Below are 23863 nucleotides of genomic sequence, written 5' to 3'. Positions count from 1 at the left end.
CCCACGCTGCAGCATCCCACGCCACACAGCTCACTGCCGCCAACACACGCCCACCCCTACACACGCCCACTGTGTGCTGGCAGCTCCAGCACTGACCTGGAGGGGGGAATGTGCCCATCCAGAGGAGCCTATCTCATCAGCCCCCAGGGTTTGAAAACCAAAAGACCAGCTCTTTGCAAAGCAAGCTTCTGGGGGAGAAGAAAGATCACTTCACGGACACTCACTTTCCCATTTCCTTCCTCATGTAATTAGCTGCAGAGCCGTCTCCTGGGGAGAGCAGAGCCATCCACTCCCAGAATCGAACCCAGGAGCGTTGTCTGTTTTTCCTCCCCACACAGTACTGCTCTCCTGATGGTCGCTATGCAAACACATTCTGCATTCGTTGGCAAACAGGGGAATAGTTCGCATTTTGAGGCTCACATTAATGCTTTACCTCCCCAAAGGGCAGTGGTTGGGGCTTCTTTTTAAACAGTATCATGCCAATACCTGGTCTGGCACCTCAGTCATGCTGTAGCCCCGTGGTCGGCAAACTCCTTAGTCCACAGAGCCAAATATCAACAGGACAACGATTGAGATTTCTTTTGAGAGCCAAACTTTTTAAACTTAAACTTCTTCTAACGCCACTTCTTCAAAATAGACTCGCCCAGGCCGTGGTATTTTGTGGAAGAGCCACACTCAAGGGGCCAAAGAGCCGCATGTGGCTCGCGAGCCGCAGTTGGCTGACCACGGCTGTAGCCTGACGGATGACCAAACCTTGTCTTCTCAGAGCCTCACCAAAGGAGATGTTCAACTGGAGACGCTCAACAATCTCAAAAACGCAAGGCACCTCGGGGCCATCTGGCCCCACCCTGGCCCCAATGCAGGAGTCCTCCTTCTGCCTCAGAGACAAATGGGCTCTGCATCGAGGCCACCGGGGGACGCGGACAGCAGGGCGGCTTTTTATGGAGTTTGGACTTTGGAACCTGAGTGTTTGGGCTTCTCTCCAGCTTCTGTGCCTTTGGGAAAATGACTTGACCTCTTTGGGACTCAGTCTCCTCATTTATGGAGATCATTCCTTCGTTCACGCAAAAAGTATTTATTGACTATTTACCATGTGTCTAAGTACTATTCCATGCCCTGGGGTTACAGCAGAAAACAGCACCAAGTCCCTGCTCAAATGGCACTTAACACTGCAGTGGTGGCGTGCTGGGCAGTTAGGCCTGGGCAGAACAAGGAGGGTGGGCCAGGCACAGAAGGTCACCAAGGCAGAAAGCCCCAGTGCCTAACAATGGGCAAAACTGGGAAAACTAGGACCTCACCCCCAGGGGGACCTTTCCTCCCCTAGCATATCGCTGGTCACGTGGTTCAGACCCTCTGACCTTTGATATCACTGGTCATGCGGCTTGGACCCTCCCCTGACCTTTCCTCCTTTGGCATGTTGCTAGTCATGTGGGTTAAACCCCCATAGAGGGGGAACAAACAAGAGGGCCTGAGAATAGCCCTTAAGCATTAACCCCTCGGGATAATACCTAGGCCTTAGTTGTGTTTCAGCTCCAGCCCCAGAAAAGCAGCAAAACCAGCCAAGTGACCCCATGGCTGACCTCAGGACCAGCTGCATTGACTCATGACCTCTGCCCTGGTGCCTCCTAATCAGCAGAGACCGAGACCCCAAAAGGACACACCTGAAAAGCTGGTGGATGTTCTGCTGGGATCCTCCCCTGAGACCTCCAGACAAACACGCTCAAGATGGAGAAGCCAACACAGCTCTCTATGGAGCACGCCTGCGCCTCCCCCCGCCCCACCCCCCGCGAGTTTTCCCTGCCTCTCTTTTCCCCAAGCTCTAACTGCCCTTCTTTTGCTTCTGTAACTTGTTTCCTGAGCGAGTTTCTTCTACAGTTCACGTCTTCTACCTCTGGGACTTTCTAAATAAACTTCCTCTTATAGTTTGAGTCTTGGCCCTGAATTCTTTCTTAGCCAGAACTCAAGTACCAAAGTTGCTAAACCCAGTTCTTGACTCCACCCGTCTAACACCCGGTACTGTTTTCACCACCAACAGTAAACAAATAAAGTGTGTCAGATAGTGGTAAGAGTTGTGGAAAGACACCGGGCAGGTAAGGTGAGGGATGGTAGGAAAAGGGGGTGTGCTATTTTATGTTGGAAGATCAGAAAAAGCCTCTAAGATAAGGGGGCAGGGAAGCTTGGGGAAAGGATTCTAGGAAGAGAGACCAGCAAATGCAAACACCCTGAGGCAGAAATGAGTTTAGAGGCTGAGGACCAGCAAGGAGTCTGTCTGGGGGACGAGGAAGAGGTGGCAGGAAATCCTGTTAAAGAGATGGGGGTAATTTGTAGGCCATTAAAAGAACTTTGGGGCTCCTTTCTGTTGGCAGACGCCGCTGCCGCTGAGAAAGCATCATGGGAGTCTCCCCTCCCCCGATCCTCATGTCTAAGTCAGTCCCCCCAAGGGCTGGAACAGCTGCGGAAAGCTCTTCAGCGGAGCTTGGAGCTTGGAAACAGCCGATGGGAGCCCGAGGAGCCATCCTGAGCCATGGGGGCGCTCACAGGCTGTGGGGACGAGAGACCCCAACACCAAGGGCTCCGGGGGCTCTGGTTTGTCACGATGCCACTGTGGGGGAGGTGGATGCAGCCACGAGTGAGGGCCACCGGGGTGGACGGAAGAGTGAGGGACCGAGAGGGCTGTCTCAAGAGAGAATTCTCAAAGACCCGGTGCCCGCTCCACTGAAGATCATCGCCGAGAGGTTGTGTGAACAGCGTGGGAGGACTGAAGCGACTGAAATCAGGACTGACCGAGGCCGTGGCAGAAAGGAGGCTTTGCCTGGGTGACCTTTGGTGACCGTGACTCTAGACAAGGCTGTCGTTCAGAAGCACCACCCTGCGACTGCCCCGCTGTGGAGTAAGGGGAGCCCTGTCTAAGCAGAGAGGCCAGCGCTTCCTCCGGCCAAAGTGGTTCTGGAAACTTCGGTGTTGCTCGTGGAGGTGGTTTTGGTGGGAATGACAACTTTGGCCGTGGAGGAAACGTCAGAGGTGGCAGCCGGGGGTGGTGGATGTGGTGGTGGTGGCATGGGGATGGCTGTCATGGATTTGGTAACGAGGGAAGTGGTTTTGGAGGTGGCAGAGGCTACCGTGATTTTGGCAATTTCAACAATTAGTCTTCAGATGTTGGGCCCAGGAAAGGAGGAAGCCCTGGAGGCAGAAGCGCTGACCCCTGTGGGGGTGGAGGCCGCACTTCGCCAAACCACACAACCAAGGTGGCTGGGCGGGCCGGCAGCAGCAGCAGCCGTGGCGGTGGCTGCAGGTTTGAGTTACCGCCAGGAAACACCGCTCAGCAGGAGAGAAGAGCGGAGGAGGGCCAGGGCAGCCACAGGTCACAGCGATTTGTGAACGCAGCCCAGCGCAGAGGTGGCAGGACCTACCTGCCACAGAGCAGACATGGTTTAGACAACACTCCTGTGAATGAGCGAAAGCCTCAAGGACTGTATTTGTGACTAATTGTATAACAGGTTATTTTCTTTTCTGTTCTGAGGAAAATGTAACGCATTCCAACAAAGGGTCTTAATGTAGGCTTTTTTTTTTTTTTTTTTTGCACCATGCTGTTGATTGCTAAATGCAATAGACTGATCAGAATGCTGAATAAATGTGTCTTCTTAAAAAATTTAAAAGAAAAGAACTTGGAAAATAATTCCGGAATGGCAAAATGTAGTAAGTCAAGCTATATGAAACTGCTGTTTTTGTAGGTCAGATATGGTTGAACATCAGAAATGTTATATGGTTCAGCCTAATGGATGGAAACATGCCGTATTGCTAATTTGCTATTGCCACTTTCTATTACCGGTCAGAATTAATTGGAATACATTTCTTCTATTGAGTATAACCCTGTCTCCTTGCAATTTCCACCCAATGGCTATCATTGTTTTCAGGGCAATACTGAGTAGTGGAGGGAAGAACCTGCCCCAAGCAGCGCTTTTCATATTGAAACAGAGTTGGCATGATGCCATGTCTCTTCTGAGTGAAATATTTCTGATTCTTCCTTTATTTTATGATACGGTTTCCTGACTAACCCTCATCTTGCTCACTCTGCCTTCTGAGTGAGTTTTAATCCATTGGTAGGACGTGGCAGCATTTCCCACTGTGCCCTAGTCCCAAGGAGAACTCCCCACCTCAACCCACTAAGGTTCTGTCAGCCAATGGTCATTGCAACAGGAATCCAGACTTGGGGTGCAGTGAAGAAGGAAACTTTAGTCAGCTCAATTTCTATAGCTCAGCTATGAGGTGGCCCAGGGGCCAGGGGCCAGGGGCCTCTAAGGGTAGACAGCGCTGCTGTACTGCTCTTCTCTGGTCCACCCAGGTCTGCTTTGTGCTATGCTCCGGTCCGGTCCGGTCCGGTCCGGTCCGGTCCGGTCCATTCTGTGCCAGTCTGCTGTGGCCTGCGTTGGTCTATTCCACTCTGCTCCTGGGAGACTTCTTTGATGTTTCAAGGTAGCCAGGGGAACACAGTCTTCAGTGAAATGGGAAAGTGGCTGCCAGAGCCAGAGGGGAGCTGGCTTAATATAGGCAAAAGTCCCTACCCACCCCCTCGCCAAACCCATCCCTGATTGGACTGCAGCCATGCAAATGAGGACTCCAAATCCTCACAGTTTGATTGGTCCAAAAAGCACTTTCCTGATTGGTCAGAATGGTTGGTGAAGAAGCTAATGGGGATATAGCTGCACAACTGTAATTGGATGGGAAAACCTCAGTCTTAGTCCTTAAAATAGGATCCCAGGAACTCCCTGATAAGGGCTGGCTCAGATGGCAGAGACTGCGGCAGAAGGGGCAGTGCAGAGGCCCGTAGTCCAGTGCAGGCTCATCCATGACGTGCAGTTTGCATGAGAGGCGCCTGTGCAGGAATGGCTGCCATGTTCTGACTGTTTATTTTGTTTTGAAATTTGAGCCCAGCTAAGCCACCAGGATCCCTTTTTAGGAGGCATCTTCTTTCTCAGGGTCCACAGTTCTCTGTGCTCCTGACCTTCAATAACTACAGACACTGTCTTCTGGCTCCCCACTCCTCCCCCCCCCCCCAAGGGAGTGGCGGCCCCTTAACCTCCCAGTGGCCCCGAGAGCCATTCCCTCCACGGCAATGGGCGGTGGTGCCAGATTTTCAGACATAAATTCCTGGAGGTAGAATAAGAGGGGTTCCCAGGTCCAGAAGCTTGGCTATGGCCATGCCAGCACCACAACCTAGCTCTTTTGTATGTCCAAAAACTTGGAGTGCTCTGTGTGGTGGGCCTTCTTGGAATTAAAAAGAAATTATTGATTTCAGAGAGGCAGGGAGAGGGAGAAAGATAGAAACATCAATGATGAGAGAGAATCATCTGTCGGCTGCCTCCTGTAGGCCTCCAACTGGGAATTGAGTCTGCAACCTGGACAGGTGCCCAGACCGGGAATGGAACCGTGACCTCTTGGTTTACAGGTTGACACTCAACCACTGAGCCACACCAGCCGGGGTCTCTTGACTTATTAAAACAAATTTTTTCATGCCTGGCTCTTTGGTCCTGGCTACATGTCACAAAAAGAAACTGGAATCCCAGACTCCCCTTTGGAAGCGCAGCCCCCTCAATAAGGTAGGAAAAGACAGACCTCATGGCTCATGAGCTATCCCTTTTTAAAAATATATATTTTATTGATTTTTTAGGCTTTGATCAGCTGCCTCTTGCACACCTCCCACTGGGGATGGGCTGGCAATCAAGGTACATGCCCTTGACCGGAATCGAACCTGGGACCTTTCAGTCCACAGGCTGATGCTCTATCCACTGAGCCAAACCAGTTAGGGCAGCTACCCCTTTCTTATGGGGAGACACAGCTCCCCAGTGCTGGGCACAGGCTCCTCTTGGATTTAAAGTCTCCATCCAGGTAAAAGAATGTCAGGAAACAGTGGGAATCTGGTGAATTGAGGAGAAAAGCCTGGTGCTGCGTTCAGGCACCGGGGGTCTGCGGTGTGTCAATACTGCTGGAGTTCCCAGAGGGCAGGAACGCGCATTCCCGTTTCTGTCTGTCATCAATCAGAGAATTTCTAGGACCAGAACGGTATTGTCAAAGGCAGGAGATCAGACCCCTGGGGTCCATGATACTGATGCGTTTTAGGGGTGCCAAACTGGTGGAAACGAAGCAACGTGGATTTTCAGGAGAGCACACTTCCAATGTTCTACACCAGCTTTCCATTCAGAACACGTGGCTCCTGCATCTCACATGCCCACGGCAGATCAATGGCCCCGGGAAGGATCTAGGCTTCTGACCCCAAGGCCGCTCCACCGAAGCTTGTTTCCTTCACACTGGCACTGACTCATTACATCTGACTCCCCCGGGACTCCACAATCACAGCAAACAAGGCTTGCCGCACCCTCATTTAAAGAACCAATCAACCTGGCTGCGGTGGCTCGGTTGGTTGGAGCGTCATCCCGTATACCAAAAGGTCTGACTGCTGGTCAGGTCACATACCCACGTTGTGGGTTAGATCCCTGGTCAGGGCATGTTTGGGAGGCAACCAATCAATGTTTCTCTCTCTCTCTCTCAAATAAATTTACAAAAAATTTTTTTTAAAACAGTCAATTAGCAGTTACCTCCTCAGGGAAGTCCTCCGCCCATCATCCCTTGTCATCTCATAGGGCCTCTTCTCGGCCCCTCTCCCTCTCCATGTGCCCAGGGCAGCTTACCAAGGTCCTGAGAGTTTAAACAGGAATCAAGGTGCCTGCTGTAAAGGAAATCCTTCCTTCTTTCCACAGTATGGTCATCAACTAATACCCAATCTCCCGTCCACTCACAGCAAAGCATCTTTAGACCCACGGCCTCTGTCTCTCGCACCTCTGCTGCCCCACCCGGGCGCGCTGCAATCTGTCTTCTGCTCCTGCCAAGCCTCCAAACAGGTCTTGCTCCAGCTGCCAAATCCAATGGGCACCGTTTAATGATTTTCTTCTGTTACCGAATCGTTTTTCAAACAAAACTTAAATCATGATTTTCATGCAAATATAAAGTGAACATGCATCAAAACTGGTGCTTAATCATTTAATTAATGAGAGATCCAGTACAATGTTTTAACCGCTTCAAAGAAAAATTCTGAATACCACACTGATAGGGGCCAACCAGGAATTCTGAAATGAATTTGCCAGTAAATGTAAAGCTGATCTGTCCACAAGGCACTAATCAATTGCACTCTACCACAAACAACTAATTTGCATTTCTATGGACAAGAATCCTTTTCATGATCAGATTTTTACAACTTACAGGGTTGTAAAATAGCTGATACACCAAGGCAGGAATCAATGGGAAAGTTAGACAGAACATCTATTTTTTTTTTTTTTTGCCCCCTTTAAAGTCTTTCCTGACACTTCCTTGACTTTTCTGCAGCATTTAACACCAATGATTGTCAACCTAAGAAAGCTCGAACCTGTAGAGAATCTTTATGAGTTTCCGTGAGCCAAACTGATGACAACTGCTGGAAAGCAAAACCTCCAAGAATTGAGAAAATGCTCTGGAAAATGGCAGTTCTGCACTCTGCTTTATACATTACAATCAAAAGAGAAGCTGTTAGTGGGTTACATGAAATCCATTGGTGATAGATTAGGGAGGCGGGAGAAAGCAAAGTGGGGAAACCTCTGGGGTTGGCTAAAAAGCAAAATGATAGACACATACCTTCTATACACAGGCGGGTAGGGGACAGTTAACAGTCAACAAGGAACACAACCGTGACAATGAGTGGATCTGTGGTCTGCATGCTGGTATGGCGCCTGAGCTGGGAGGGATCTGAAAAAGGGGAAACTCCTTTGTTTGTGCAAAGGCATGTTTATCAGGTATGTTATCCTAGGTGCAGAAAGACAACAGATAGTCTTTTTTTTTTAAATATATCTTATTGATTTTTTACAGAGAGGAAGAGAGAGGGATAGAGAGTTAGAAACATCGATCAGCTGCCTCTTGCACACCCCCCACTGGGGATGTGCCCGCAACCGAGGTACATGCCCTTGACCGGAATCGAACCTGGGACCCTTGAGTCCACAGGCCGACGCTCTATCCACTGAGCCAAACCGGTTTCATCCAACAGATAGTCTTAACTAAGGTGAGGATTGACCTCCCCGGGGACAATGACTGCCTTAGGACATGGCTAATCTCCAGTGAACTTTTAGTTTAAAAGGTGTTTTTTTTATTCTAATTTTTATTTTTCCATTGATTTTTTTTTTTTTTTTTAGGGAGAGTGGAAGAGAGAGAGGTAAAGACAGAGACACATCCCTGTGAGAGAAACACATTGATTGGTTGCCTCCCACAGGAGCCCCGGCCCCAGGAGGAGTCTGCAACCAAGGTACGTGCCCTTGACCAAAATTGAACCCGGGACCCTTTGGTCAGCAGGCCTGACGCTCTATCCACGGTGCCAAACTGGCTAGGCAGTTCAAAAGTTTTAATTTCAGACCATCCTGTGTGGTGACTTGAAGTCTCTGAGTCTGCAAGGTGCCTCGCAGGCCTCCCCTGAGCTTGTCATGCCTGGTGTGTGGCCCCTTTTGTCCACATGACCATTCCTGAGCCTCCTCCTGTTGTTTTGCTTTGTCACCGTGGATTTCCCCCCACCTCTCTGACATTCAGTCTCAGCAGAAGTGGGCGCCTCTTCTATTGTTTTAAAAAATGTGGCTATTCCTCAGTGTTTTGTCCTGGGCATTCTTCTCCCTCTGCCCATACTTTTAAGGGTAACCTCATCTATTGTCTTGTCTCTAAGCCACCAAGGTCATGTTGATGACTCTCAAGCCTCCATCTCCTGCACAGCATCCTTCTCAGCTGCGGGCTGCGTTTGTTTATGTTCCCCAGCACCTCAAATACAACATGCTCTACCCACAAAACCCACCTTTCTGCCTTGGATTGTGTCACCTTTTACCCAGATGCTCAATCTGGGAGACAGGTGTGTCTCTCTGGCCTTCGCACCTCTCACATCCAGCCACCAGGACCTGCTGGTTCTGCCTCTTGCTCGCACTCCAGCCTGGCTGCTCCCCTCCGTTTCCACTATACTGTGTAGGTACCGGCTTTCTGCACTTCTCGTCTGGATTAGTTTCCTCTCTGATCTCCCTGCCTTTAGCCTAACGTCTCTAATCCAGACTCGACTCTGTTGCTGAAATCATTCTTCTAAAATGCATAGCTGATGTGATACTCACATTCCTGAAATCTTTCCCGGCCCCCTGTCAAGGTTGGGACAAAGTTAAGCCCACTAACAAGTTGGTTGAGGGCTTCTCAGCTCTTGTTGGGACCCTGAAGCCCCTGTGTAGAAATGGCTGCTAGGCTGTGTGTGTGTGTGTGTGTGTGTGTGTGTGTGTGTGTGTGTGTAATTTGAGCCCACTTAGCCACCAGGAGCCCTTGCAGGTACTAGCAGCCATTTCTGCACAGGGGCCTTCCATGCAAATTGCACTTCATGAAGAAGCCTGCACTGAACTGCAGGCCTGCACAGTGATCCTGCCATCTGAGCCAGCCCTTATAAAGGAGTTCCTGGAATCCTATCTCAACCAATGGGACTGAGGCTCTTCCCACCCAATCGGAGCTGCACAGCTAGCTTCTTCACTGACCAATCAGGGAAGCTCCTTTCTGACCAATCAGGAAAGTGCCTTTTGGGTCAAGCAAACTGAGACAGGCTGATAAGCAGGCAAGCAGAATAGGGAAACTGAGACACATGGTTAAACAATAGTTTGCAGCCATCTAGAAAACCTAGATGTCAAGCAGTTTCAGCCATCTAGTAAATCCTGTCTTCCCTAAACCAGGGACACTTAAGAGTAAATGGTTTGCAGTTCTCCTCCCCAACCAGAGGGTAAACAGCTTAAACTACCCTACTCAGGGAGACAGCAGAAATCCAATTAGTGCCATTTGCCAACCACACCCAAGGACAGATGAAGTGAAGGGAATAAACCTCATTTTGGTACATCAGCATAAAACTGGTGAATATTCTATGGAGATCTTCCCGTAAGATCTCCCCTAAACGCCCCAAACCCCTTTAAAACTCCTCAAAACGAAGGTCCAGCTTGTGTTCTCCCTCCCAGGAGCACACCTGTGCCTCCCCTCTCCTCCTTCTTCCCCCACAGATGTGCATCACCCGAACTTTAAGGCACTCCACAAGGCTCGCCGCCAGGGCAGCAATGGAAGCAGCAGTTCATCCTCGACACCCCGCTCCCCACATCTGTCCCAAGGCTCTCTTCTCCTCTGACGTCTTAGCCAAAGCAGCCCAGCCTGGGCTCACGTCCCCAGCTCTCCCTGCTTCACTGTCCCCAGCCTTAACAGACGTCTTCTAAAAGCCACCTGGACTCATCTTCTGAAAATTGTCCTGCAGGAAGGCAGGAAGGCAGGAACCCTCACACTACTGGCTGGCCCTAGGCAGACAGACCGCTCCAGGGCCAGGTCCCCTTTCCGATAACAAAACTGCAAAGATGCGGAGTCCTCATCTGCATGAGGATGTAGCAATCAGAGACCGGGGTGGGGACTTAGTATGTCTCTGTAAGCCAGCTCTCTGGTTCTCCGAGTGCACTTTCCCTTTCCACCAAAGACTGAAGAGTGGTTTCCCTGGCTGAGCTGAAACACTGACGATGGCTTGCAGGAGGAGAGGGGAGCAGGCAGAGAAGACTGGTACAGGATGGAGCAGAGCAGAGCAGGGAATTGCACGGCAGAGCTGTCTAGCTGGAGGGACCGGCCCTGGGGCTGTCTGGCCTCGGGCTGCCTCACAACCATGCTGTTTCACAATTGAGCTGTTTCGCACGGAATCAAACTTCCTTCTTCATCACACCCGGATTTGAGGATTCCTGTGCCATTTCGTCTTTTTGGAATGGTTGTTCTCTCCTTCAAACACTTGTCCTCCCTTTATCTTTGTCTAGCTAGCCCCTGTTCATCCTACGCAGCCTATACAGGACTTTGCCTCCTCCCTGGAGATTTTCTTACCTCCTGCCCCTGTCTGGATTAGGGGATTCTCCTAGGTGTCCCCATCCTGCACTCAGAGTCACAAATTTGTGACTGTTGGCGTAGCATAGAAAAAGCTGTGGCTTCTTTTCTCTGAGCTGGTATTTGGATTGTCATTGTTTGTTTCATGGTTTTCTCACGATAAGGCAGCTCCCTGCAGGCAGAGGCTGAGCTCAATAGACCTCTTCCCACCCCCAGTGTTCTCTTCCTACACAATTCTGGCTCATCTCTCCTGAGGAGTCTTCATCCAATAGACGGGGCAAAGTAGGTTTACAGTTTGTATGGAAAATAAGACAATCATTAATAAACAATGTAAGAATAAACTATGGCCCTCGCCAGTTTGGCTCAGTGGATAGAGCGTTGGCCTGAAGGGTCCCGGGTTTGTTTCCAGTCAGGGGCACATGCCAGGGTTGCAGGCTTGATCCCCAGGAAGGGGAACATGCAAGAGGCAGCCAATGATTCTCTTATCATTGATGTCCAGCAGTGATTCTCTTTATCATTACTGGACACAGTGCCAAGTCTCCCGGGTATGGAAAGAAGTAAATTATGCTTTCTGTCCTTTAGGAATGTGCAGAAACAGACCTGTATGCAAAGAAATCGCTGAATACTAGGAATCTGAACACAGTGCTGCTGCCATGGCGGGAAGAGAAAGCCAATGCTTGCACCTACTGAGGGTTCACGGTGAGGAGAGTGTACCTTGTGAGCAGGAACTAGAAGGGTGAGTGAGGGCCTACTTTTCACAGGGAAGAAAGGCATTCCAGGCAGAGAGGCAGCCGACCCTGCCAAGGTGTTAGGACAAGGGTCTCAAGGTCTGGGCAGTTCTCACTAAATGCTACTCTTGCTAAATGTTAAAATGTAGCACAGTATTTTTCAGATGCAGCTCTGAACAGGATGAGCTTGACAGGAACTCAAGCAGGTAAGTGTAGCCAATTGCAAAGAGCAAATCATGGTGTAATTGACCAAATCTCTATATATAAAAGCCTAAGCAACCTGTCAATCGGTAGCTATGACTTGCACTGATCACCGGGGGGCAGATGCTTAACACAGGAGCTTCCCCCTGGTGGTCAGTGTGCTCCCACAGTGGGAGCACTGTTCAGCCAGAAGCTGGGCTCAGGGCTGGTGAGCACAGCTGTGGTGGCATCAGCCCCTCCCACCTCCACAGCAGCGCTTCCGAGTGGTGGCAGCAGGCACCGCCTGCCACTTCACGCACTGTTACATCCCTCGGGGGATGTTGGACTGCCGGTATCCCCTGAGGGGTCCTGATGGCGAGAGGGCGCAGGCCAGGCTGAGGGACCCCACCAGTGCACGAATCCGTGCACCGGGCCTCTAGTAATGTATATAAGCAATGGCTAAGCCTCTGTCAGGGAAACAGAGCTTTGTGAGCAGAGCTCAGTTTGATGTGAATTCCCATCTCTCCTTTACTTGCCCCAAGTTAATCAAACTACCTTGCAATGGCCACAGTCTCATTCTTGACTAGAACAACCCAAGTGGTGCATGCTATTCATGTTACCATAGACAATCAGTTAGAGCATGGGCAGCTGGGGGCACGGTGAGTGTGGGTTGGCTGGCCACTCTGGAGGGGTGGGTGTGAGGGGGATGTGCAGAGAATGCGGGCATGCCAGGATCCAGGAGTGCCCTGCAGACTCCAATTGGCTTCTCTGGATGTATGGGCACCATAGCCAATGTCTGGAGCTGGGCTGAGGGTTGCAGCATCTCCAGGCTTCATGACAGCAGGTCCTGCGGCCCCACTGACACTGAGTAGACAGTCAGGGAGTTCCTCCTTGGCCAAAGTGGCACAGGGGGAGGTTCTGACACTGAGCATGCCAAAAACTAGAAAGATGAATTGGATAGGCTTGAGCACACCCAAAGCTAGCAAAATAATTGGATAGAAAAAATATTCCTCCCTTCCCTATCCCTATAAGAACCACAGGAAGGGGAGGATGGTCTTTGAGACAGAGTCTACCATCCTCCCAGGTCACAGCGCCTGAACAGATTATTCCTTTTTTCTTTTCTTTCTTTCTTTTCTTCTTCTTCTTCTTTTTTTTTTTACAGAGAGGAACGGAGAGGGAAAGAGAGTTAGAAACATCTATGAGAGAGAAACATTGATCAGCTGCTTCCTGCACACCTCCTACTGAGGATGTGCCCACAACCAAGGTACATGCCCTAGACCGGAATCGAACCTGGGACCTTTTAGTCTGCAGGCTGATGCTCTATCCACTGAGCCAAACCAGTCAGAGCATGAACCTCCTTTCTTTTGCACCAGCACCTGTCTCTCGAGTTTGGCTTTTGTTGAGGCAGGCAGCTGAACCTGCATTTCAGTTACATTCATATTCAGATAAATGTAATGCTGTGTGCTCCTGATAACTTACCTCTTCTCTCCAGGTTCAGTTCTCCCATGTAAAATAAGGAGGTTGCATTGGATGAACTCTGAGGCTCTATAAACTATGTTAACCCCCGTCTCTGTGTTAGGGGCAGAGACTAACCCTGAATTTCCCAGGCAGGGGAATGTCCTTTATGCTCATTGATTCAGGAAGTTTCCCCGTACAGGGGAGACCAGGAATAATCTGCAGGAGTGGAAGAGAGTGGTGAAGCAGGCTGTGGCAGGGAGTGACGCAGGGCAAGGGGGTGTCCGAAAGAAGCATGGGAGGAGGGGTGGGGCTGGGTTGGGAGTGTGGCCACAAGAAGAGCATGTGGAAACTGGGATGGTTAGAGAGCCAAGGGGGAGGGGTTGAAGTCCAGGGCTGCAGGGCATCTCAGAGGTGAAGTCTTCAGTGTGCAGGAGGTTGAAAGGCTCCCAGGGAGCAAGGGACGAGGAGGAGGGCCAAGCAGGATGGGAGGAGGAGGGCCCAGCTCAGGACTGGACCAGGGACTGTGGTCCAGGAGCCAGAAGGACACGTGGCTTGGAGTGTGAAGAGGAGCTGTGTTGTGGGGGACCTGAGCCTTCCTTGCTGAATTTTCTCCAGGCTGCTATCAACTAAGGACCCTGTCCCCTGAGGTTTGCTGGATCTTTCCAATAGTGCAGGGAGGGGCAACTCTTCCAGAGAACTTGTAGGTTGAAGCTCAAGGCATCCCCTACTCCTTCTCGGGAAAAGCAATGTGGCTTCTCACTGACAGGCTGGGAAACCTTCAGTGTGTGAGTGTGTTAGTGTGGGGGCCTGTGTGTGCACAGTCTAGTCTGTGAAGGGAGTGGGGGTGTGGGTGTGGACTGGGGTGTACCTGGATGGGGAAAGATGGTGGGGGTCTGTGCAGAAACAGAGTTGCTGCTTAAGCTGTGTGGGATCTGGTAGCACCTGCCAGAGCTCAGCCCAAGCTTAGAGGAAAGAGGAGGAGCCACGGGAAGGCAGAGAGCCACAGGGAGGTGAGTGATACGGAGCCGGAGCCGCTCAGGCTGTAGCACAGGCGAGAGGAGAATGAATGGGCCTGACAAGGAGGAGAAACCCTTCCTCAGTCACAGTTCTGATGAGAGAGAACAAAGAAGGAGGGAGGAGTCCCTGCGGATAAACAGAGAGGAGGGTGAGCCGAAGCCAAAGGGAGGAGGAGAGCAGAGGAGGGAGAAAAAGCAGGAGAAGGACAGAGCCGGATGGAGATTGATCCAGGAAGGATCCACTCAATAATGGTGTGTGCCAGCTCTGTGGGGCCTGTGGCTGGGGAGGGGAGGGGTGGAGCTGGCCCCTGTGGGGGGGGGGGGAGCAGATACAGGGACAGGCCATTTCACTACGAGCTAAAAGCCAGTGCCTGGGGCGCTGGGAACCAAGATGAAGGGGGGAGTGGTTAATCTCACCTGGGTGTTCGGAGAACTGACTGAGGTGCAGTATACAGTATAGATATAGTGAGAGACAGGGTGGCAGGGAGCAACCTGTTTCGAGGGACCCAGGAGTCAAGCTCTGTGCTAAAGAACATGGCCTGGCCTGGCCGGTGTGGCTCAGTGTTTCAGCGTTGACCTATGTGTGCCAGGAGGTCACGGTTCGATTCCTGGTCAGGGCACATGCCGGGGTTGCAGGCTCGATCCCCAGTAGGGGGTGTGCAGGAGGCAGCCGATCAAGGATTCTCTCTCATTATTGATGTTTCTCTCTCTCCCTCTCCTTTCCTCTCTGGTCAATAAAAATATTTATTAATGAAAAAGAACATGGCTCCAGAAAGCACTGCTGACCACCAGGGCTCCTGGCTGCAGCCTCCCGACCCATCAGTGGGGACACCCATCAGCGGCGGCTCCACTGATCCTTACACGCTCGCCTCCTTTCGTTTATGGCACAGACCGAGCTGTGTCACGTTCGGTGCCAGACGTCCCCTGGGTCTCAGGAAACGCTCCCGGAACACGTAACTGGATGAAGCCCGTGCCTTGCACCAGGCAGTAACTCTCTGTGGACGATGACGTTTCTTCCATTTTATTGATGAGTAAGTGGGGCCTCTCAGCGCTGGGAGGGTTTAATACTAAAGTCTCAGAATCCCTGGGCTTAAGCCGTCTGCGTTTTTCTTAACAACAACAAAGAAAGCTCAATATGTCTATAGGTGTGATTTGTTTTTATTAGCCTCCATGTGCTGGTCAACATAAAATAATTATAAATTCAAGATTACGGCGAAAATCGCTACCATTTTAATTGAAAAAACAATGTGCAGGCTATATGTCTTCTACGTTTCCTCCCGGGAACGTTACACATATCCTGTTATGCAATGGAAAATCTTTGGATCAGCGGGGAAGGAAAAAGGAGAAGAGAGTGCGAGTGGAGAAAGTGGGGTCAGGAATCCAGGAGAGGAGGGGGCACCCCCTTGAGAACCTGGAATTCCCATCAGCTCCCAGAGCAGAACCAGGGGCTGCGGTTGGGGCCGTTGGGGGGCTCTGGGGGCCCCTCCTCCAGGGGGCGCAGCTGAGAGTTCTGTGTCTGGTCGGCGCAGTCCCCGGAGGAGGTCTGACCTCTGACCTTCCACAGAGCAGCTGGGTAGGGACCCGGCCCTCGGAGGGCCCCCTCCCTCTCTGCCCCTGTCATCTCTTAAGAGAGCCAGCGCCCAGCCCGGAAAAGTCCGCCCCGGCCCGAGTCCGCCCCGGCTCTTCCCGGCTCCGCTGTCCACCCGGCCTGCGGATGACTAATGGGCCGGCCGGGCCCAGCGCTCCCCCCTCCAGATGTTCCGCACCCTGCAGCCCGCCCCCCTCCCTCCCGCTCCTCACACAGAATCTGGGGGCTGCCCGATGTATCTTTATGTAATTATCTGTCAGGTGCAACTTGTGAGACCCCAGTCACCTCCCCCCTTAACCCCCCCCGCCCCCCCCCACTCCGGCTGCACACCCCCCCCCAGCCCCCCGCAGGCAGGAAAATAAGTTCACACATGCGCAGAGACACCCGTGCACAGTCCTGCCCTCCGTCCCGGGGGCTCAGCTCCGGGAAGGACAGCTCTGCTAGGCCAGCCCAGCACTGCGGCCACCTTCCCTGTGGTCCCCCCACACCCTCCCCTCCTCCGGGCCTCACTCGTGTGCTTTCCCTTTTCAGCCCGAGTTCCTCGTGGGGAGGAGCGGGGAGGCCCGCTCTGGCCTCCAGGAGATCATGGACGAGGAGGTGGAAGGAAACACAGATTTCGTGGCCCTGTCTGACGAGAGGAAGAGTTGCCTGTAACTTCTGAAAGAGACTGTCCTGCAGCTACAAATGCAATGTCCCGAGTCCCTCCTCTGGAACAGTGAAGGCAGCCACTTTGTAAGGTACAGCCTGTGGGTCCAGGCACCATGCTAAGCTTTACACACGTTTTTTTTTTTTCATTGATTCTCACAACAAAACCCCGGGGCATGGTGTTTTTATCCTCACTGCAGAGAGGAGGCCTCAAAGACAGGGAAGTGGCCTTGCCCCACCACACGGCGAGGCTGAGCGTGGGTGATGTTTCGGTAGACCGGCAGCAACCGCTGGAGTGCAAAAGCATCTTGATTTCTATTCGCGACAGAAGCACGGGCATTGCGATGGGGGCTCCTCACAGAGAAATACTTACTCACTTAGGGGTTCGTGAAAATGTATCCACCCTCCTCCTCCAAGTTCTCAGACCGCCCAACACCCATCCATGCCTCCCAGGTTAGAGCAGAAGAAACTGGTTAAAACTGTTAATGTGAATTAAAAAGTGCAATTTAGAGGCAGGCAACTGGGGTAATGAAATAAGACCTCCCGCCGAAACCGGTTTGGCTCAGTGGATGGAGCGTCGGCCTGCGGACTCAAGGGTCCCAGGTTCGATTCCGGTCAGGGGCATGTACCTTGGTTGCGGGCACATCCCCAGTGGGGGGTGTGCAAGAGGCAGCTGATCGATGTTTCTCTCTCATCGATGTTTCTAACTCTCTCTCCCTCTCTCTTCCTCTCTGCAAAAAATCAATAAAATATAAAAAGGAAATAAGACCTCCCTTCGGAGAGAGGAGGTTTGACGGAATTCGGGCCTTCCTTTGGCTCGGGTCTGCCCAAGAGGACTTTCTGGAACACAAGTCAAGGTATTTTCCCAATGGGGCAGAGAAGTGACCTCCGGAGAGCCCTGAGGGAGAGAGAAGCTAGCTCAAACTTTCCGGGCCCCGACTCTGCTGCCAGGCGGTTTCCACCTCTCATCGCTCTCCCCTGCTGAGCTCTGCTCCCCAAGCCTCACCCTCGCTGTGCCCCAGCTGTGCGGAACCCCACTTTGCTTGGGAGGGCCTGTCTGGGTGGTAGGAGGGAGCCGGGCTCAGAGAAATGGCGGCAGCTCCTTCAAGCTGGAGAGGAAGGCTGGTTCCTCATTCAGGTGGGACGAGGAACCGCTGCGGGCATTCGCCGGGTGTGAGGCAGCGGGGTCCGGTTGGCAGCTGGGCAAACTGGGCCATGCGGCGCCTTTGGCAATGGCGCTGCCCACGGACCGCCCCTGGGAGCCACACCGCTGAGAGAATGCCAGCCTGCGACTCGGGATCGGCCTGGACTCCCGATGTGCCGTGAGAGCTTGGGCAAGCTCCTTCACTCCTTAGACCCCATTTCCTCAACCGTTAAAGACGACTCCTCAGGGAGTCTTTTCTGGTCGCAGGAGTCAGGGGGGAATGTGGGCAAAACTGCTCTGTAAACTCTTAAGATGTTACGTAAGTGCTCATTATTGTTACCAGAAAGTCCCCTTTCCCGAGGCCACAGATTTATGGTTCTCCTCTAGAGCCATCTTCTTTGTACTGAGCTTTAATTAAACCCAGAGAACCACACACTCCAAGGAACCTGATCTTATTCAATCACTGCTCCTTTCGGACCCAAGCCAGATGCAGGCTTTTCTGCATACTAATGAGATGAATGAAGATATAAGGATTAACCTACTTTGCTTCTCCTGCCCAAGGCGTTAAATTCTTAAAGGGCACCATAGACTTCACAAATGTCCTTTGTACCTCTCTCTTTAGATCCTCAAATAGTTCTCTCTCTCTCTCAAATCAATAAATAAATTTTAAAAAGAAGTGTGCCACCCCACCCCCAACTTGTGTCATACCCGTTTCAGCTCCTGACACAGCCACTCTGCCCTTAGGCCAGGAGAATGGGAATGGGCCACCGTCCCCATTCCTGCTTTTAGACAAAATCCTGAGGATAGACCCCTCTAAGTTCCACTTTCCTTTCCTCCGCACATACACCCTTGAACAAACTACTGGGCAGAGAAATGTTTACAAAAGGGCATTTCGGGTGGAAGACAGAACAGGCAGTCACTGAGACAGAAAGGTACCAGGAGCTTGGGAAAGTTTTGTTATTCAGCTAGCACTTAGCTGGCCTTCTTGACTAGTCTCTCCCGACTCACATTCGTCCTACACACCGATGATGCCATATTATTTCACATGTTGCCTCCCTTGTCAAAAACCTTCCCTGGGTCCTTCTTGGTTGAAACCGAACACCACAATCTGGCATTCAAGGCCCTGTACCACTGGCTGGTACTCTCTCTTAACCTGATTTCCCACTGTTCCCCTACATGCATCGTGTGGCTGGCTCTGTCCCTTGTCATCCCTGACATATGCTCCCTTCCAGTCCTAAATCTAGGCGGTCTGTTTCTAAACATTCCACCCGCTTCAGAGAGCCCTGGCTGATTAACGTAGCCCAGAGGGGACCCCATGCTTCAAAATGTACTTCATCCTTGGCCTTTTGCAGAAACTACCTGGCATTGTTACTGGCCTAAGAGGAACCCTCAGCCTCATCTGAACCAGAAGCTCCCTGAAGGAGGGAGTGAAAAGGAAAAAGGGGGGCGAGGGAGGGCGGGGAGGGTGGAGAAGTGGGGAGAGGGGCTTGCAACCTAGTTCAGTGTCTGGTTAAAACTGTAGCCTTACTTTCCCACTCTGACTGACTTGGGCAGAGCTGCAGAGCCTAACCCCAGGGCCCCGCCACAGCTGACTTGGGTGGAGCTGGGGAGCATGCCCCCACGGCCCCACCATGACAGACTTGGGCAAAGCTTTGGGGACCCTCAGGGGCCCTCCACAGGAGGAGATACATAGGTCAGAGCCTCCCCACGAGTTCAGTTCAGGCTTTGGATCTGGAATTCCCCTGGACTAGCAGATCTGCGAAATAAAGGTTCAACTTGCCTCCCTCAGAGCGCTGGCCGATCGTTCTGCCGGGCCTTCTGCCACAACAGGAGCGTGTCGTTCTTTCTCACTGCCTTCTCCTCCCGGTGCTGTCACCTCTGGGTGGATTGTGGTGGCTGGTACTTGTTGGTTTGATCCCCACAGGTGCGGGGCTTGGGGCCGCAGACAGACCTCTCTAAAGATGCCGAGAGAAGCCAGAGGAGGGGGCAACAAAGGAAGACCCAGGCACCCCAGTAACAAGAGAACACAAACTCATACGAGTGGCATTTAGAGCGAAGAGACTTCTGAGAGGGAAAGAGGACCTGCCTCGAAGCAGGGGATGTCTTATTCCACAACAAAGGCCAGAGGTAGCCCGGAAGGGGAAAGATAAGCTGACTCTGCTGTGAGACTTGGGCAGATAACAGCTCTCTGTTTGAGCCTTTGAGCCTCAACTTCCCATCTGTAGGAGGAATGATGTTCTTTTTATAGGGTACTTAGGCAGAATAGAGGTACTGTGTGTTAACAACCAGCATATAATTGATGCTCAATATATAGTATATGCTCTAAAATTTATGAAATTTCCACCCCAGATCACCTTCTGGTAAAGAGATCCTCATTATTCTGGATAACATAGATATAGCCCTTTATGGATGAACTATCCAGCTCTCAAGAGTGTATGGGAGGGAGCATTCCTTTGCCTTTTAGTCCGTCACTACAGGGGCTAAGTTTGTTGACCCTTTGCTACCACCAGGTGGTCATAAGCGTACAGTGCAGTCTGGCTGATTTGTCGGTTCCAAATGAGGATAAAACATAGATTTGGGGTGTATGAGGAGTCTGGGGAGTGGGGAGATTCTGGAGGATACAAGACAGTAGGAGGAGAGTGACTCAGAATCCCTGGGAAGCATGGGACCACCGGGCCAGGAGTCTTATAATACATGCGCACAGCTGTCAAATGAAGGATTGTCCTAGCAGGGAGGCACCTGGGAGACTGCCCCCACCCACCTCCATCACCTCCTCCAGTTAGTATTGTCCACCAGGACCTGTGAGAGCCAGACGCACCTAGGTCTCCAGCGTCATGTTCCATTCTCATACTCACATTCTGGGCTCCAGAGCCACTGTCTTTCTATCCCATTAATACTCCTTCCTTACAAGCCTTTGCACATACCCGTGGTCGGCAAACTGCAGCTCCCGAGCCACATGCGGCTCTTTGGCCCCTTGAGTGTGGCTCTTCCACAAAATACCACGGCCTGGGTGAGTCTATTTTGAAGAAGTGGCGTTAGAAGAAGTTTAAGTTTAAAAAATTTGGCTCTCAAAAATTTCAATCGTTGTACTGTTGATATTTGGCTCTGTTGACAAATGAGTTTGCCGACCACTGGCACATACTAACCTCTATCTAGAATGACTAACCTTCTGTCCTCACCCCTCACCTGTTTAACTTCCACGGGTTCCTCAACTCTCAGCCCAAGCATGACATCCTCAGGTAGTAAGCCTTCTTCAGTCTAGGTCAGGTTCCTTTGATACATACCCTCATAAAGCAAAATATAAAAATAAAATTCAACGCACTTTTCTGTATTCATCTATGTGATGTTTATCAACATCCATCTTTCACTATGCTCTATAGACTCTGGGAGAGAGAAGATGGGCCCCTTTCCCTTGTATCTCCAGCACCAAGGACAGAGCCTGTTACATAGCAAGAGCTCTGTAAACATGTGGAACAGAGGTGCTTACAGGATAGGAGAGAAAGACCTGGAGATGTTAGAAGTTCTGAGGATCTTTCAGCCAACGCTGAGGCATACACAGGTCTTTTGTGGAACTCAACAAAGATGCTTTGAAACCACACTTATTCGTGCCAATATACCACTGTGAATGAAAGACTCGTGGGTTGAAATGCAGAGTAATGTGGCAGGGTGGAGGGAAGATTATTTGTAGACAGGCTGTACACAGCCCCATGATTCTAAACAATGGGAAAAGTTTTGAGGAAGGGGCTCTTGGCTTGAGACTCCAGAGTCAAGTGCATGTGAGAGGGAGACAAAGGGATACCTGATAGATGGTTCTAGAAGGAAGAGTTAACAAATAGTCGCCGAAACCGGTTTGGCTCTGGATAGAGCGTCGGCCTGCGGACTGAGGGGTCCCAGGTTCCCAGGTTCGATTCTGGTCAAGGGCACGTATGTTGGTTGCAGGCCCATCTCCAGTGGGGGGTGTGCAGGAGGCAGCTGATCGATGTTTCTCTCTCATCGATGTTTCTGGTTCTTTCTCTCTCTCCCTTCCTCTCTGTAAAAAATCAATAAAATATATTAAAAAAAACAAACAAAACAAAACAAAAAACACAAATAGTCAAATGCTCCTTAGGGTACCCCAGGCCTAATTGGATGAGTATGGATTTCCAAACCATTGTCTCTTTAATTTAGATTTCATTTCAAAAGAGGGTTTAACTTGTTATAAACTTAGAAAAGACAAAATAAAATTATCATCTTAGAATATATATTTAAAATTTGCTAACCCACAAAGTTGGTGCTTTAAATAATTTTTGGAGAAGTAGTACTCTCTATTTCTAGAATTAGAGGAACAGGAGAGAGATTTGTTTTTAACCAGAATTCAGAAAAGGTGAGCTGCTCCATTCCAAGAATCTTCTGAAACTGAGCTTAAAAGGTTTGTTAAAGTCTGCGATGTCATGAACTTCCAATAATTTCAATTTCCCAGAGTCAACACATGCCCGATTAAAAACAATACTTGAGCGTTGTAATCAATTTTTAATTCTTCATGTTTGTTCCTCTGTTAATGCAGAAATAGTCATTTCTAATTTCATTCTAGAAGATCCACAGAAAAAGGACATTCAAACTCAAGGAGCCTGGACAAGTCAAAGAACGGCAGCATGAGTATGAATGATACTGGAGGACGAGGTAGAGAAGGAAACGAGGCCGGGGGAAGCATCTGCCATTGGGGGACTGGGTGGCCAAAGCTGTTCTTCCTTCCCAGGCTCTAGCTCTCAGATGGCTCCAAGGTGGCCCGGCCTCTTCACCTCAGTGCTGTCTCCACCGAGAACTGGAGACGTTCATGCCAGCAGTGTTGGCTCCTTCCTTGCGTCTGACTCTAGGTTCTTGTTTAATAGTCTTTGATTCTGAACACTCTGTAGGCCAGGATGAGGAGAGCGACCAGGGTCATCAGGAGTGTAATGAGGAAGAGAACTTTTACTATGGAAACAGGATCAGATGTGGACGTGGGGAGAGTACTCTTGCTCCATAAGATGGCTGGAAATTGTGGGAAAGACATAGGTTTCTCAAAAAGAGCTGAGATGTGTGGTATAAGCAGACTGCCCAAACAACTAAGGAAATACCAAGAGAACTAGACTTGCTTTGTTATATCCCAGGAATGGCTGTGGAGCCGCGGCCATACATCTGTGGATCCCGTTGCTCACACAGCAGGCAGAGATGTCCGTTTAGTGAGGTTGAACAACTGCTTCCAAGGCAATCAGAGTCCTGAGACAACAGTTCAATTGGCCAAACTGCGGGGTGGTGGGTGGGGCTTCTGGGGCTTTATGATGTCACTTGAGGGTGAGGCTAGGATCTGAAGGGAAGGTTCTAGTTCAGAAACTGCTACCCTGGGAAAATGCCCTACAATACTCTTTTATGTTTTTTATTTCTCATTTTGAAATAATTTTATTTTTTCTTTTGGCCAGGGCTAGATTTTTATTGTTTCCTCATTCCACTCTGCTAGGCTGTATCTACACAAGGAAATTCAGTTTGTATCCCAAAATAGAAATTTTAGATCTATAGTGTGGACAGAAGGGGCCACATGCTGACCTGACAGGCTCAGGGGAGGCCTGCATGGCGGTCTTGCAAACTCAGAGACCTAAAGTCACCACAAAGGATGGTCTGAAATTAAACTTTAAGTAAAAGCAGTTATGGTGGGTAGTCATGTCCTAGGCCGGCATCTTCCCCGACAAGGTCAATCTTTACCTTAACTGAGGCTATTGTCTTTTTGCTCTATGATAACATATCGTTGAAATGTCAGGGTCACTTGTAACTTCCCTTTTTTTCTGGACCCCTCAGGGCACAACCAAATGCCCTGAGTGCCAGGACAGATACCACAAATTCCTTCATTTAGAGTGTACAGCTTTATTATTATTATTATTATTATTATTATTATTATTATTATTTTGTATATTAACAGGGTTGTTCAAACATCATCAATCTAATTTGAGGATATTTTCATCTGCCCTCAAAAGAAACTTTATACCAATTAGCATTCCTGTCTCTATCCTTCATGGCTCCTTATATCAGGCATATCAATCTCGTCTCCCCAACCACACTGGACTTCTCAAACCCTTATCTTTTTTCTCTGATTCCCTATTCTGATCTTCCCTTGGGGCTGTGGCTGATTGGGTCCCCCTCACTCATGTTAGATGGGGTACTGAGGAGTCTG

The 23863-nt window shown here is 50.5% G+C and overlaps 1 protein-coding gene across 1 annotated transcript; it reads right to left on the bottom strand.

The window, feature by feature from the left end:
• Positions 1-21905: 21905 nt before the first annotated feature.
• On the bottom strand, positions 21906-22916 carry SMIM42 (small integral membrane protein 42). Its single transcript, XM_054712068.1, has one exon. It carries the CDS (start codon positions 22709-22711, stop codon positions 22544-22546), a length of 168 nt encoding a protein of 55 aa, XP_054568043.1. The 5' UTR covers positions 22712-22916; the 3' UTR covers positions 21906-22543.
• Positions 22917-23863: the final 947 nt, after the last annotated feature.

The sequence above is a fragment of the Eptesicus fuscus genome, chromosome 22 (genome assembly GCF_027574615.1).
Source record: "Eptesicus fuscus isolate TK198812 chromosome 22, DD_ASM_mEF_20220401, whole genome shotgun sequence".
In the NCBI taxonomy this organism is placed as follows: Eukaryota; Metazoa; Chordata; class Mammalia; order Chiroptera; family Vespertilionidae; genus Eptesicus; species Eptesicus fuscus.
The sequence above is the reverse complement of the archived record's forward strand: the minus strand, read 5'-3'. Positions and strand labels throughout refer to the sequence as shown.

Coding starts and splice junctions, on each gene's coding strand:
- SMIM42 (XM_054712068.1), bottom strand. CDS start 22,711: ATGTCTTTCCCACAATTTCCAGCCATCTTATGGAGCAAGAGTACTCTC.